This window comes from Dromiciops gliroides, chromosome 3, assembly GCF_019393635.1.
Source record: "Dromiciops gliroides isolate mDroGli1 chromosome 3, mDroGli1.pri, whole genome shotgun sequence".
In the NCBI taxonomy this organism is placed as follows: Eukaryota; Metazoa; Chordata; class Mammalia; order Microbiotheria; family Microbiotheriidae; genus Dromiciops; species Dromiciops gliroides.
Window position 1 is genome coordinate 390713887 of NC_057863.1, and position 14284 is coordinate 390728170.

The window sequence follows — 14284 nt, forward strand, 5'->3', positions numbered from 1 at the left end:
GTCACTTAACCCCAATTGCCTCACTTAAAAAAAAAAAAGATTGAGTAACAAAAAAAAAAACAAAACACACAAAAAACACCAAACCACAACTGTATGCAGAGAAGTTGAAATATATTACTGTAATATTTCAGCTAATATTTTATTTAGGATTTTTGCATCCATATTTATTAATGAAGTTGGTCTATAATTTTCTTTCTCTGGTTTTACTCTTCCTGGTTTGGGTACCTGTATCATATTTGTTTCATAAAAGTAGTTTGGTAGGATCCCTCCTTTGCCTATTATTCCAGATAATTTATTTGATACTGGAATTAATTTATCTTTAAATATCTGATAAAATTAACTTGTAAATCCACCTGGTCCTGGTGCTTTTTTCTTAGGAAGCTCATTATGGCCTGTTCAATTTTTTTCTAAAATAGGTCTATTTAGATATGTTATTTCTTCTCCTGCTAATCTAAGCAATTTATATTTTTGTAAATATTCTACCATTTCACTAAAATTGTTAAATTGATTGGCATATAATTAGGCAAAATAACTCCTTATAATTGCTTTAATTTCATCTTTATTAATAGTATATTCACTTTTCATTTTTTCATTTCAGATCCTTTCAGAGACTCTATTTCCATAAATGAATGAATGTAAAAACATTATGCATTTACTGTGCTAAGTGCTGGTGACATAAGTAGAAAAAGTGAGATAGTTCCTGCTCTCAAGGAGCTCACATTCTAATTGGGGAAGATAACACATATCAGGTACAAAATAGATGTAAAGCCTGGAAGTCCTAAGGGGTAGGAGGTAGGATGCATACAATATTTTCACTCCCTACCTTATGGGATCATCATGAGGAAAGTGCTTTGGAAACTTCAAAGTATCATAAATATGAGCAATTATTACTGTTTAGGGAAAGGGGGCATCATCAGATGGACACTTACATTTATATCTGCTCACTGGGAAAGCGCTGACCTGACATCTATTATATGCAATGCAAAGGGATGGTTTGCAATTCAGCGAGAAAGTTTGGTAGTTTTTATATCAAGTTCACTCTTGCAATGCTAAGTAGAAGACACTTTAGGAATTGCCTTAACTCCTCAGAGCCCATAGAGAGTTATGGTGTTTTCTGGAGAACAAAGTTCTTTTAATAGGTGGCCTATAGGTTGAAAGTGCTGATTAAAGCCTATTTCAAAGAGTTGCTTGTAGCCATCAGTCAGCAAATATTATTTAGTAATCCATAACAATAAGCACCAAATTAATGGCACTGTTAAAATAGCTTAGACAATAAATGGCTTGAGAGATAAAAGGGCAGGTTACCCTGGAATGAAGTAGAGGCATCTAAGAAAGTTGCATTGATACAACTGGCCTTAGAATCATAAAAATTTATAACCAATATGCCCAACTCCCCACCCCCATTCTATAGATGAGGAAAGTGAGACCTAGAAATCTTAAATGGCTTATCCAGAGCTTACATAGCAAGTTATTGGTGAAATTAAGATTCCTATCCAGTGTTTCATGCTGCCTTCCTAGTCTCATATTCTTTCCAATTCAGAGGAAGGAGAAATCACCATGAACTGGTATATGGTGGTCACAGAAAACTTCATGGAGGTAGAATTTGAAGGATGAGTAGAATTCATATAAGCTGAAAGGTGTGGGGATGTGGAGGATGCATTTCAGAAGTCAAAGCAATAGGAATGTAGGCAGGAATGCATAAAACATGTTCAGGGAACAGGGAATGGACTTGTGTGAATGAGGGGAATAGCTGGTTATGTTAAACTGGAACTACATGAGGGAGGGCTTTGAATGCATAGCATTCTGAGGAGGCACAAAGTCAGCTCAGAGTCATGCCTGCCTAGTGATGTTAGCCTTCGTGCTCTCTAGGGATAAGCACTGTGCAAATATACCAAAAGATCCACCCACTTACCAAACTTCAAGATACAAGAGCCTTGGACCACAGGGATTTCTTACAAATTAAATTTTATTTGCATTTTGACTGAAGCACAGATTCCAGATAGAGATTTCTCTTCTGCACAACAGTACAATAAGCCAGTGCAAAATATGCTTTATTTCACGTACAAAAACAACGTGGCAGTATGATGACTATTTATACTTTAGTCTCCATTCTCCACTTTTCATGTGCCCTTTCTCAGTCGCATCTACTGGACTGGTAAAGTCACCTTGATCTAATGGTTGAATCTCCAGGGAAGAGAGAGGTTTCCACAGCCCTTTGGAAGAGAATCACCTAAATGAAACAAACTGAAAAAGGCTACTTACTAATAAGGGGACAGGAAAGCAAGGCAAATACCACATCCAATGAAAATGGGAAGAACAGAGTTAATGGCTTAAAGAATTATAAAGAAATGCAATAATTTGAAATACACACATTAGATATTACTAATATTACAAATATTAGATAACACTTTAACCAATGTTAAAAAGGAAAGAACAGAAGGGAAAACGAATCTCCCTTCTTTTATTTGCCCTAAATCAAACATCCCTAAGCAATGTTTCCTTCAACGAGTGTGGTATCCAGTGACCTTTTACAATCACAATAACATCTAGGCAAGTAGTGCTTAAAAAGAAATTACCACTTAAAATTATTTTCAGTAACAGGGCCACCCAGATACATTTTCAACTTAACTCTGGAAATTCTGAAGATGCAGACAAGATGGTCGGTATAAAGGGATAAATAAGCTAGCTGCCCACTGTCTACCTGAAATAGGGACGTCTTCACGGCTGGTTCAGATTAATTCCAGGCTTTTGGTTGATTTGCCTGAACTTTCCCAAAATCCCTTTGCTTCCAAATGGTACTGAACCGAAAATCTTCCGTAAACTAGCTTATAGGACCATAGGAATTCTCTTAGAAGCAAAGCTGTATTCATAAAGGCACATCGTTTAAACCAATTCGCAGTAAGGCACAACTTCGGAATGAGTTCTGTTCAAAGACGAGAAGTAACTGTAAGCTACCTCCTGAGTACAAAAGCAACAACTACTTAAAAGTCAATAAATGGTGCTAACTAGAAGTTAAAGTGGCTAGAATACACATACAGGGACATATTTAATATGTTAATACAGAGGTAACACACTACATATCTCAGGTCCAAAATCCTTCCCTCACTTACAGCCTAGTAATAAGGGCTGCATTATATGGAAAGGTAACATTTACAAAGAATCCTTATCCGTTCACATGGAGAGGACAGCACTGGGAAAGAAGCAAAAGAATTTAAATTATACTAAGGGGTCACAGTAGCATTAAAAGGTAAATGAGGGCTATTCCAAGTAGGTTCTCCAGCTAAATCTTATCAAGATCTAGCCCAGTAATGCAAGGAAGGGGGAGGGACCATACCTAGATTGTCCTTTGTAAGGCTCTTGTTTAAAAGAACCTCCGGACACATCCCATCCAAAAAAAGGAAAAAAAAAAGATAACACATTCGCTGATTAGGGCCTTTTTTCCTTGGAATGACTGTGTCTTCCCTCAGATAGCCAGGACGTACCTAGGGACTGAAGGGAGCTGCTTAGGTTTTTGTCTGAAGAAGGCCCTAAGGGACATAGTTAAACTACAAGCCCCTAGAGACCAAGGACTGTCTTTTGCCCATCTTTGTATCCCCAGTAGTTAGGACAGGGCCTGGCACATGGTAAGAGCGCAATAAAATACTTAATGAAAAAAGGCGTGCCCCCCATTCTCCTATCCCAAGTCATGGCACCATTCTTTCTTCCTATCTGTGTTGAAATGTACACAATTAAAACTACAGAATAATACTAAGAGTTGAAGGGATCCTTGAAAGTCATTTAATCCAATCTCATTTTACCTACATTGAAGTGGAGTCTCAGAGTGGAAAAGCGACCTGCCCAGATCATCTTTATTAAATTTATTATTATTCATTTTAAATTTAATAAGTAAATTTGTTAGCAAAATCTGGACTGGAAACGCAGGTCTCCGAGTGACTGAGGTGCGATTTGCACTCATCACTCCTTTGGGTTGGGCAATAAAGGCAGGGGGGTCTTGTCCCTAAGTGGTATTTAAAATGCACAAGAGAGAGGTCATTTTGATTTTAGCCCCTCTCTCATTAACACAGTTGCATCAGTTTATCAGAGGACCTCCCTTAGCCTAAGAGACAGCAGAGTCTGGAGGAAATAGGACACAGAACAGGTATGTTTCCATGGTGGAAAGTCAGAAGTTTATCCTACATACCCACATAGCCAAAGAACATCATCAGGATGCATGCATGATATCTAATGAAAGTGTAGAAAGTGGGGGCAGCTAGGTGGCACAGTGGATAGAGCACCGGCCCTGGAGTCAGGAGTACCTGAGTTCAAATCTGGCCTCAGACACTTGACACTTACTAGCTGTGTGATCCTGGGCAAGTCACTTAACCCCAACTGCCTTACCAAAAAAAAAAAAAAAGTGTAGAAAGTGAGGTTAGAATAAGTGCCTAGATACATTTCATTCATCAAGCTATTTCTCCTATGCCATAGTTAAGGGTTTGGTAGTTTCCAAACAGGTTGAAATAACTTCATCCACAGACCTTGGGTTTGCTAATGCTTTCTATCACATCTCATTTTCCAATGGGTACTGCACCAAGGCTCCATTGTGTACTACTGTAACAGGAATTTTCTTACAAATAAGAAGCAAAAGGAGAAATTGTCAATTAGGTGAATTTTGCATTGGAGTGGCTTGAGGGAGGGAGCAGTGACAGCTGGGCAAGGCCCTGTTCTACTAGAATATCTTCCAAGGGTCCTCTACTCTTGCAAGTGACTAGTAGGATTTGGACATTGCTAGTCCAAGCAATGGACTAGCCCCAGTATTCAGAAAATTCCAAGGCCTTCAATCTTCTTTCCAGGAAACCAGAAAAGAAAAACAAAAACTAAACTAAAGAAAACAAACACATTAAAAAAAAAAAAACCTTTGGGGTCAAAGTGAATAGAGTACCCAAACTTTTTCAGAATATTTTATAACCCAATCATACTACACAGGGGTGTGTTTTCACTTTCTATGATGGGATAAGAACAAAAATAGAATCTAAGTGTTTGGTCTGAGAAACAGTAGTAAGGACTTTGGGAAAATCACAACCTTTCTGTGGTTCTAATTTTATTTATTTAAGACAAGAATAGGGACAGGACCTTTCTAGATTTTATCAGTATAGTGAGGAAAACTATCAGTATAGTTCTTCTTTGAAACATATTCCTGGAGCATTTCCTAGGGCTGCAGGGTCAAGTGACTTGCCTAGGGCCATACTATGTCAGGGGTAGGTGTTGAATCCAAGTCTTTCTCCCACTATTTTTAGCTGTCTTTCATTTTTCAAAAATCTGCCTTAACTAGTTTGTGGTGGGGAAAGATCAAGAGAGAAAACTGAACCCTAAGCAAAAAACATTTTTTATATACACACACACACACACACACACACACACAAAGAGTATGTCACATATAATATGTGCATATATTACATACATATGAATATATATATATTCATACACACATTTTGATGACTGCCAAATTAAAATGCTACTAAGAAAGAATTGCAACTGATTTATACTGTCTTAATCTCATTTTTTTGTTAAATATATAAGCTCCCCCAAAAGAAAAAGGTTAAATGTTATATAAACTGCCTCCCCAAGTCCTAAATGCAATTCTTCTCCCCCTTCCCTACTCCCCTCCACGCCCCACCCCACAAAAAAGCAAACAAAACAAAACAAAAAACCAGACATTTCAGACTTAGGTGGCCTGGAGCAATCTTCAGCTCAAAAAAATGGCTTGGTGTCTACAAATTGAGTGGTCGAGTCCAGTCCTTGTGACTGATGACTGAAGAATCCTTTGAGAGTTTACTGACAGATACATTCAGTTGTATCCTGTGTTTCAGAGGCCTATTGATTTCCTGAAAACTACAATAAAACTCTTTCTGAATTCACACCTTAAGTCACTAGAAAGCATTTGACCTAAAGTCTCCCATTCATCAAAGATCAGTCAGGGGTTGATCTGGTTAAAAAATTTAGAAACTGACAGCTCCATTGGAAGTGGAATAAGAATTGGAGTTGGAGGGTGGGCGCTTTTCTCACAAAACATTCTGCCCTGAGTAAGTGCAGGTGTGTATACTTTTACTTTTTGCTAATCAAAGGAAGTCTGGTACCAGTAGAAAACACCGTTAGACAAACACCAAGACAAGATATATCTAGGTTCAAATGCTACTTATGGAATTTCCAGTTGGATAATCTTGGGCTAGTCTCTCAACCCCGCTCAGAACTTAAACTTAACACATGAGTTTCCCCATATGTAAAATGGATTCAGTAGGACCAACCTATCAGGCTGCTGTGAGGACCAAATAAGAATACTTATAAAGCATTATATAAATGGCATTTAATACATAGACATAGATTCCTATAGTTAGGACCCTTGTAGAACAGAAACAAAGCTAAGAAAGCAACAAGCTTGAGCTCAGGGTCACTGTCCAGGGCCCTGGAGAAATGACTGGCTAATGAATCCTTCCCGCAAAGCCAAGAGTGGTCTTAATCAGTGATTTCTCCTCCCATGGACATAGGTTTAAAAATAACTAGCAATGGACAGCTAGGTGACACAGTGGATAGAGCACCGGCCCTGTATTCAGGAAGACCTGAGTTCAAATCCGGCCTCAGACATTTGACACTTACTAGCTGTGTGACCCTGGGCAAGTCACTTAACCCGCCCCCCCCCCCCCCAAAAAAAACCCTAGCTGACCTGGTTAACAGTAACACAGAGGCCAGGCTTCTTGGAAAAATCAGGCCTGGCATGTATAAATACTCCAGTAGGTATGCATATATTTTAAGCTAATAATATCTAATGGCTAATAATATCTAAAGTCCAAACCCCATCCGATGCCTAAATAATGTCAAGTTTCTGAAAGGCAAACAGGGGGCTTGCTAATTCTTTTATACCATGAGGTGTTTTGTTCTGGGTTGTTGTTTTGTTTTGTTTTTTCTTTAAGGCTGTCCCATGTTAATTTACTGAAGACCAGGCAGCAAAGGTGGGCTGGTTTTCCAAAACTTTCATATTAGCCAAGTCTTAATGGCTAAAGTTAAGGTTAGCTGAACAATGGGCATTAGCCCCAATATGCCTGTAGATATATGTATATAGAGACACACTATCTATTTAACCAAGGAAAGAAGAGATGTGATGTTACCTTGTTATTGCTGAGGCATCCATCTACCTGCCTCTTACTTTTTATTCCCTGTATGCTTTTCTTCCTTTTCTATAACCTGGGGGCTATTTCCCTCTGCACCACTGACTACGTCAATAGAAGAAAAAAACACTTTTTTTTACTCTTTTTGGCAACTCTAACCTGTTAATGATTTTCTGACATTTAGTTATTCAGGCCCTCCCCTGAAGCAACCCTTGACTTGGGAGATTTGTGAGCAGAATGGGTGAGAGCTCACAGCAGGTTAATAACTCTTCACCAGAACCCCTAAGGCAGAATAAGGAAGGGGTCACCAAAGGGAACACGTTCTCTGTGGTGAGGGAGGGGGCTCCAATTCCAGCCCACCCACTGACTCCTGACCTTACCAAAGTTACAGCTACCTTTATTCAAGGATCCAAGTCACTTTGCTATTCAAGGTGCAAGTCCTAAAGGAGGAAAAAAAACCCTCTGAAGGGCAAGATAGGATAAAATTGAGGCAGATCTCGCAAGCAGGCACCTATATGTCTGGTGCATAAACATCATGGGGAACAAGAGTCAGAACTACTCATCTGAGCACAGAATTGGACATGACTGAAAATGACTGAACGACAACAAAAAACTCAGTAAGGAGAGGTGTGGACATAGTCTCAGTTGGCATTATTTTTCCACTTCTGAATATTTTCTTCAATTATAAGGACCCAGGAGCTCTTTAAATGCAAAGCATCATGAATGAGTGACAGATGTGATGCCTTTAGAAGGGAAGGGCCTTGTGCTCCCATTGTTAGTTTTCTAGATTGTTCTGCTTAGTGGCCAGCTTTAGGAGAGAGGAAGATGAGTTCCGGACTTTAATGCTTTGAACCTAAACAGAATTAGATGAAACCCTTTTATAGTTAAATTTTATTATTATATCTTGACCCACCTGAAAATATATATGGGTAGGTGTGAGGAGACACTCAGCTTGGCACAGATTTCCCACGTGGACAACAACCCTTTATTTCTCCTTGAGTAAAGTGTCTTGTTACACTCCTGAAGAGTAGAAATTGTTTCATTTTGTATTTGAATGCCCAATGCCTAGCAAAGTCTCTGACATAATAGGTAGTTAATAAATGCTGACTGACTGGATGGTCTACTGAAAAGAGCCACAGTTCAGGAATCAGAAGGCTGCAGTTCTAATCTCACTTCTGCCACTAACTGAATGACCTTAGACAATTCATCTGTGTCTCAGTTTTCCTAGTTGTCAAATGGGAGGAATACAGCTGCCCTCAGTCTACTTCAAAGCATCTTTAGTGACAATCAGATGAATTAATGATGTGAAAATCCCCCCCCAAAAAATTTTGAAAGCACCACAAAATGATATATTCTATTCAGATAAGCTACAGAAGAAGAAAGGATACAGGGACAACATAGGGCACAATCAGGTATGGCTTGACTTTATAAGTCATGAAGAACATGGAATCAAAAGTGATCTGAATGAAAGAAAAAAGAACAAACTCAAAAGCAACCACCAACTCAAGCCACCAGCATAGCAGGTACTGTGGTTTCACATAAGGCATCCCAAAGGTATTTATTCCCTTTACAACCAGACAGTTTAGGCCCTGAGACAATCTGGCTCCCTGGGTCCTAGAAAGCATTCACAAACAAAAGTCGAATCCAATCCCACTCTGCCAAACCCCAATTCAAATTGCCAACCACCTCAGATCTAAGAGCTAGAATTTTCATGAGGTAAACTTGGGCCCCATGCATTATTTCACTGACGGTCTAAGGATTAGAAAGGACCTTAAAAATCTAGTCCCTTCATGCCTTCCATCAGGATTGCTTCAAATTCTTCCTTGCAGATGAGACAAGTCAGAACCGTGACAGGTAGCACATGGAAAAAAATGGATCTTACCAAACCTACTAGAGTCAATAATATTCACAAAAGTCGATTCCCAGTTAAATTTTATATGTAAACCCAAGAACTTTGGTGCCATGCCTGTCAAAACTGTTTCAGGGTTAACTAGAAATTCAAGGGCTCTTTCCTTTCCCCATCATCACCAATCTCACAAATACTTAAAAGAAAAGGAAATTAAAAGCATATAAACCACAGGGTTAGGCTGTGGCCTATGCTTTGATCCCCATTTCAATTATCCTTTGTGAACGTCAACATCTACTTTCTTTAGCTGTGCAATCTTTAGAAAATGGTTCAACCTCACCCCTGGGGGCCCTGAAATCTTTACAAGGAGCATAGTGGATAATACACACACAGTGGGGCATTCACAAATATCAGAGTGAAGATGCAACTGCAACAAAGCATACCCTGGGAAAGGATGTACCATACTTTAAAAATGTACAAAATCATTTTGAAACAGGGATGGGGAGGGAAGGAAGGAGGGACAGTAAACAGAAACAGGATAGCAACACCAAATGAACCCATATCGGTTACATCATTAAATCCCAGAGGACCCGAAAGGCAGAGGAATTCCCCCCAAAAAGTGAAAAGGGAAAGTATTTCTAGGAGTCTTGAAAAGGACTCAGCAGGTCAAGTCACCAGTATCCAGCAGTTTAGCCATTCTATCCACTTAGCCAACAAGAAGGCACTGATGTGAAACAGGACTGGGAGACAGGGAAGCCAAGAAATCCAAAGGGGAAAAAATTAAAACCCAAGCTCCTCCCCAGGAGCTAGTTTCAGAGAAAAAATGAGTGCTGTTGTTTGTTGTTTGTTTGTTTTCATTCTAGAATGACAGGGCCAATGAACAAAGATGGGAATGCTTAAAAAGGCTGGAGGACAGAGAAGTGAGGGAAGGGAGAGGAGCACATTTTCTGGACAATGTCCTTTCTTCTGTCTCTGCCAAGTTGTCATCATCACTGTTTTCTGTAGTTGTGGTGGTCCCCTTTGAGCTTTTGCTTGATTTTTTCCAAACGAGTCTCTGTATTTTGCAGCTGGGGTGATGTCTACATCGAGGGGAGAAGGGAAAAAGAAAGGGGTGCCTTGGAGTCTGATGTGGCTAAGGATCCTGGCATTCAGAGTCCGCATTTCAAGATGATGTGGTAGCCGTCATTGCTTTCAGCTACAACAAAAAAAAAAATGGACTTTTTCAAGGAAGAGGGCCACAGAAATTATTGAATATGTTGAAAAACAAAATTCCCTGCTATGAAATTACAATCATCAAGTTTGACCTCAAAGTAGAGATATAACAAGTTACCTCTCTATCCTCTCCCTCCAACCCACATTCCCTCTTTGCAGAAGGAATATTACCTACAACATCAGGCATCTTCAATGCACTGGTTAGTTTTATGAAATTGTTTTTTTCCCTTTCTCTTTTGGGAGGAATGGAAGAGGAGATGTACAGGGAAATGTAGGGGCCATAAAAACAAAAGATGTCAGTAATTTTTAAAGAAAAAACAGATTCTCAGTTGATTTATAAAAGCTAAATACCATGAGCTAGCCTTGTGTTGTTTTTTTTTAATGGTAGGCATAGCCTTCTGTTGTAGAAAGAATTGATACATTGGCTGATACTCCCTCCATGCATTTCCTAATAACCAAGGAGCTTTCCCTTTTGGTCTTCTATTATATCACAGCTCATCAATAATAACCCCCCAAACATATCCAGCTTAAACATGAGCCCGCAAACCTAGATGGCATACAGAAATTAGAATGAGGGCATGAAAAAATATTAAAAACTGAAACGACAGACTACAACACTATTTATCAGGTCATCACATTCTGCTAAGGTCCTAAATGTATTATGTGGGCCCTGTGAGCAAAATTCCAAAAGGGCATTACCTCCTCTTCCATCACTCCCAAGAAAAACCCTTGTCACAAGCTCCTGACACCAGCCCTGTAGGTATTGTGTATGATACAGTTTGCATGTGGGAAGGTATAGGGCAGAATTTGCAGGTTGGCTAAACATAACATTTTCATTTGTTGGAGGTTTTCGTTTTTTGTTTTTTTAATTATTCTTGCTAGGCTGCAGTAAATAACAAGGATTATTGTTGGATGTGCTTCCAATGGTGTCTCCCAAATTATCTCCAGGATGCTTGCTGAGCCTCTGCTATCATCACCGGGATGGCCCTCCCTCTCAGTCATTAAAGGTACAATAGCTTGACTTCACCAGAACAGGAGGACTATTGGTTGTTTAGAGTCAAATCTATGGAATTATAAGGTCTTTATTTTTAGGCTATTTTAATTAACCTGTCCCTAAGAGAGGATCTTACTGGCCAAAAAGCATAACAAAACACGGAGTCTTCTTAGCACCCAAGAGTTTGATTGATTCAGAAGAGATATGCTAAACAAAAAAAGCTGTGGCTTTTCTCAGACCAATGACATCACTTATGGAAATAGACATGACTGGATGCTTCAAGTCACTTATGAATGCATCATTAGAAAGCCATATGCACAGGCCAGGATTTTGAATGGTTGTTTTCTGTTCCCTCAAATTTCATTCAAAGGAACTATTTCATGTCTTTCTGTGTCTATTATTTTCAAGCTGGCAAAGACCATCTGACATCCAGGGAACAATGAAGAGTTCTTCTCATAGGCCCCTCTGCCAAGTTTCAGAAGTTACATTTGGGCCAACACAATTTCACTCAGCTAAATTTTTTATGTGGAGCTTTTTTCTCCCTTGGTAGTAGTTACAAGGACAAACCCACTGACACCACGTGTCTCCTCCACCACACACCCACACCCATACCCACACCCACACACACACACACACACACACACCCCAGATCTCCTTCATGAGGAGTCTCAGACCTAGCTAGGCAGGTTTCATTCCTTGTTCCCAATTTCAGTCTGCCCTAGCAACTTCTTTTGACAATCAAAAATACTTTTTTTTTTTTAGGTAAAAGAGGTCATACCTTTTAATGTGCTGATAACAAAACAAGATTCATCTTGGAAATTCTGCACCATCTGAAAGACAAAAAAGATTTTTTTAGATGGCACCTTCTAGCAGCAACCCAAACATGTAGGACAAAACACAGAGAGACAGCTAACCTTCCATTTTGCAGTACTGACCGATGCACAAAGATCTTAGTTATTTGTATGTTGATGTACAAATCAAGGTTCCCAGGAGGGGAGCACATAAATGATGGTGGGGATCTCCGTGATTATGTTTTGAGGGAGGTATATAGATGGTAGTCAGAGTCCTGGACTTAGAATCAGGAAGACCTGAATTCAAATCCTATCTCTAACACCAGCTGTGTGAACCACTCTGAGCCTCAGTTTTCTCTTCTGTAAAAGAGGATAATAGCAAGTACCTCCCAAGGTTGTTGTGAGAATTAAACAGGATAATATATGTACAGTGTTTTGTAAACATTAAAGTGCTCTATAATATCTATATATGCACACAGTTATGCATAGAGTACAATTCTAATGATTTTCTTCACTGAGAAATGCAGCAGAGTCCCAAGGAAGAAGCTAATGACAAACAATAAATGATAAAATTGTAGCCACTTTAAAAAAGATTTTGTTTTCTCATGCTTTAAATTAAGGGGCAAGTTGAACCAATATGATCCATTTACATCAGGACCATTGATCTGTCCAGTGAAAGAATTCAGACGGACACAAAAAATTCCCAAACATTGTCCTGCCTGCTTTTGGCTCTCAGAGTGGCTTTAATTCATCAGTACCATCAATGGATATTAAGTGAATGCCCTGGTGGGGTTCAGGGATGCCATTTAAATCAAGCTGGCCTAGAGGGAAAGAAATGAGCTCAGTGCTTTGTCACAGACCTTCTTCCTTCTCTAGGTTCTCCAAAGGTGGCATAATATAACTGGGGTAAAGGGGCTCACAGCCTTACCATAATAAAAATGAAAAATGAAACAACGTTCAAGCTCTCTCAAGTTGGAACATCCTCCCTCCACACTCAACTTGCCAAACTCTCTCTTTTGCATCAAGCTTTTCTTAAAACCCCATCTCCCACCATCTGCTTCAGGTTATCTTCTAAAACAAGACTGATGTTCAACTATGCAACTCCAAAGTTAGAGTATCAATTCTTTCCTTCCACACAATGTAATATTCATTCATTCATGTAACAAAATATTATGCACCAATTATATGCAATGAACTTTGCCAAATATTGTTAAGTAAACAAAAATAACTAAGATCCAATTCTGCTCTCAAGGAATTTACAATGTCATTTTTTGGTGGGGGAAGGAGGGCGAAGTGATTTCAGCAGTGTGAACAACTCCTTGTGGAGACAAATTCTCTTTCTACCTATTCAGATTTGCTTTTAATTTAGAATCCTAGGGAGGTACCACAGACACCAAGAAGTTAAGTGACTTCTGATACATAATGGCTGTATGACTTTAGGCAAATCGCCTAATCTCTTAGTCTGCCAGGCAATTCCCTAATAATATAAATTGAAGAGAAAGCTCCAACTTCCTTGGTAAAGGGGATTTTTCTTTTCTTTTCTTTTCTTTTTTTCTGCAGGGAACAATGAGGGTTTAAGTGATTTTCCCAGGATCACACAGCTAGTAAGTGTCAAGGGTCTGAGTTCAGATTTGAACTCAGGTCCTCCTAAATCCAGGGCCAGTGCTTTATCCACTGCACCACCTAGCTGCCCCTGTAAAGGGGATTTCTAAATCCAAGACTTTCCTATACCAATGACATAACAGGTCTAATACCTATCCCTCAACAAGAGAACTATTAAAATTGTGATCTCTGGGGCGGCTAGGTGGTGCAGTGGATAAAGCACCGGCCCTGGATTCAGGAGTTCCTGAGTTCAAATCCGGCCTCAGACACTTAACACTTACTAGCTGTGTGACCCTGGGCAAGTTACTTAACCCCATTGCCCCGTAAAAAAAAATAAAAAAATAAAAAAAAATTGTGATCTCTGTGGAGCAAGGTATAAAACTAGAGATGATGTGAAAAGAGGTTAAGCCCTCAAAAACATGACCTCTGTTAAAATGAATTGGGGTCTGAGGGAAGATTTTGATCATTTCTGGATTCGAATGCTCATCCAATTTACTGTCCCTCATCTTGGGCCTTCTCTATTCCACTGGTCTTTTCTTCTCCAGAAGGAGAACAGTGAACTAGGTAACCAAGGAGAACATTTAGGAACAGAAATTAGACCTAAACTCAAGGACCTCACAGTCTTACAATGTAGGTGATAATTTGTATATCGGCTAACAAAAGGGAAAGGAAATGCTCATGGCAGACATCAGTGCACAGG

General features: G+C 39.3%; 1 protein-coding gene across 1 annotated transcript in view; it reads right to left on the minus strand.

Moving 5' to 3' along the window:
• Positions 1–6682: 6682 nt before the first annotated feature.
• Positions 6683–14284, minus strand: part of TFCP2L1 (transcription factor CP2 like 1) — a 55363-nt gene continuing 47761 nt past the window's right edge. The window contains exons 14-15 of the mRNA XM_043990796.1: positions 11970–12021; positions 6683–10180 (exon numbers count right to left, since the gene is read on the minus strand). Coding sequence (XP_043846731.1) covers positions 10134–10180; positions 11970–12021 — 99 coding nt within the window. The 3' untranslated portion in view covers positions 6683–10133. The remainder of the gene's footprint in view (positions 10181–11969; positions 12022–14284) is intronic.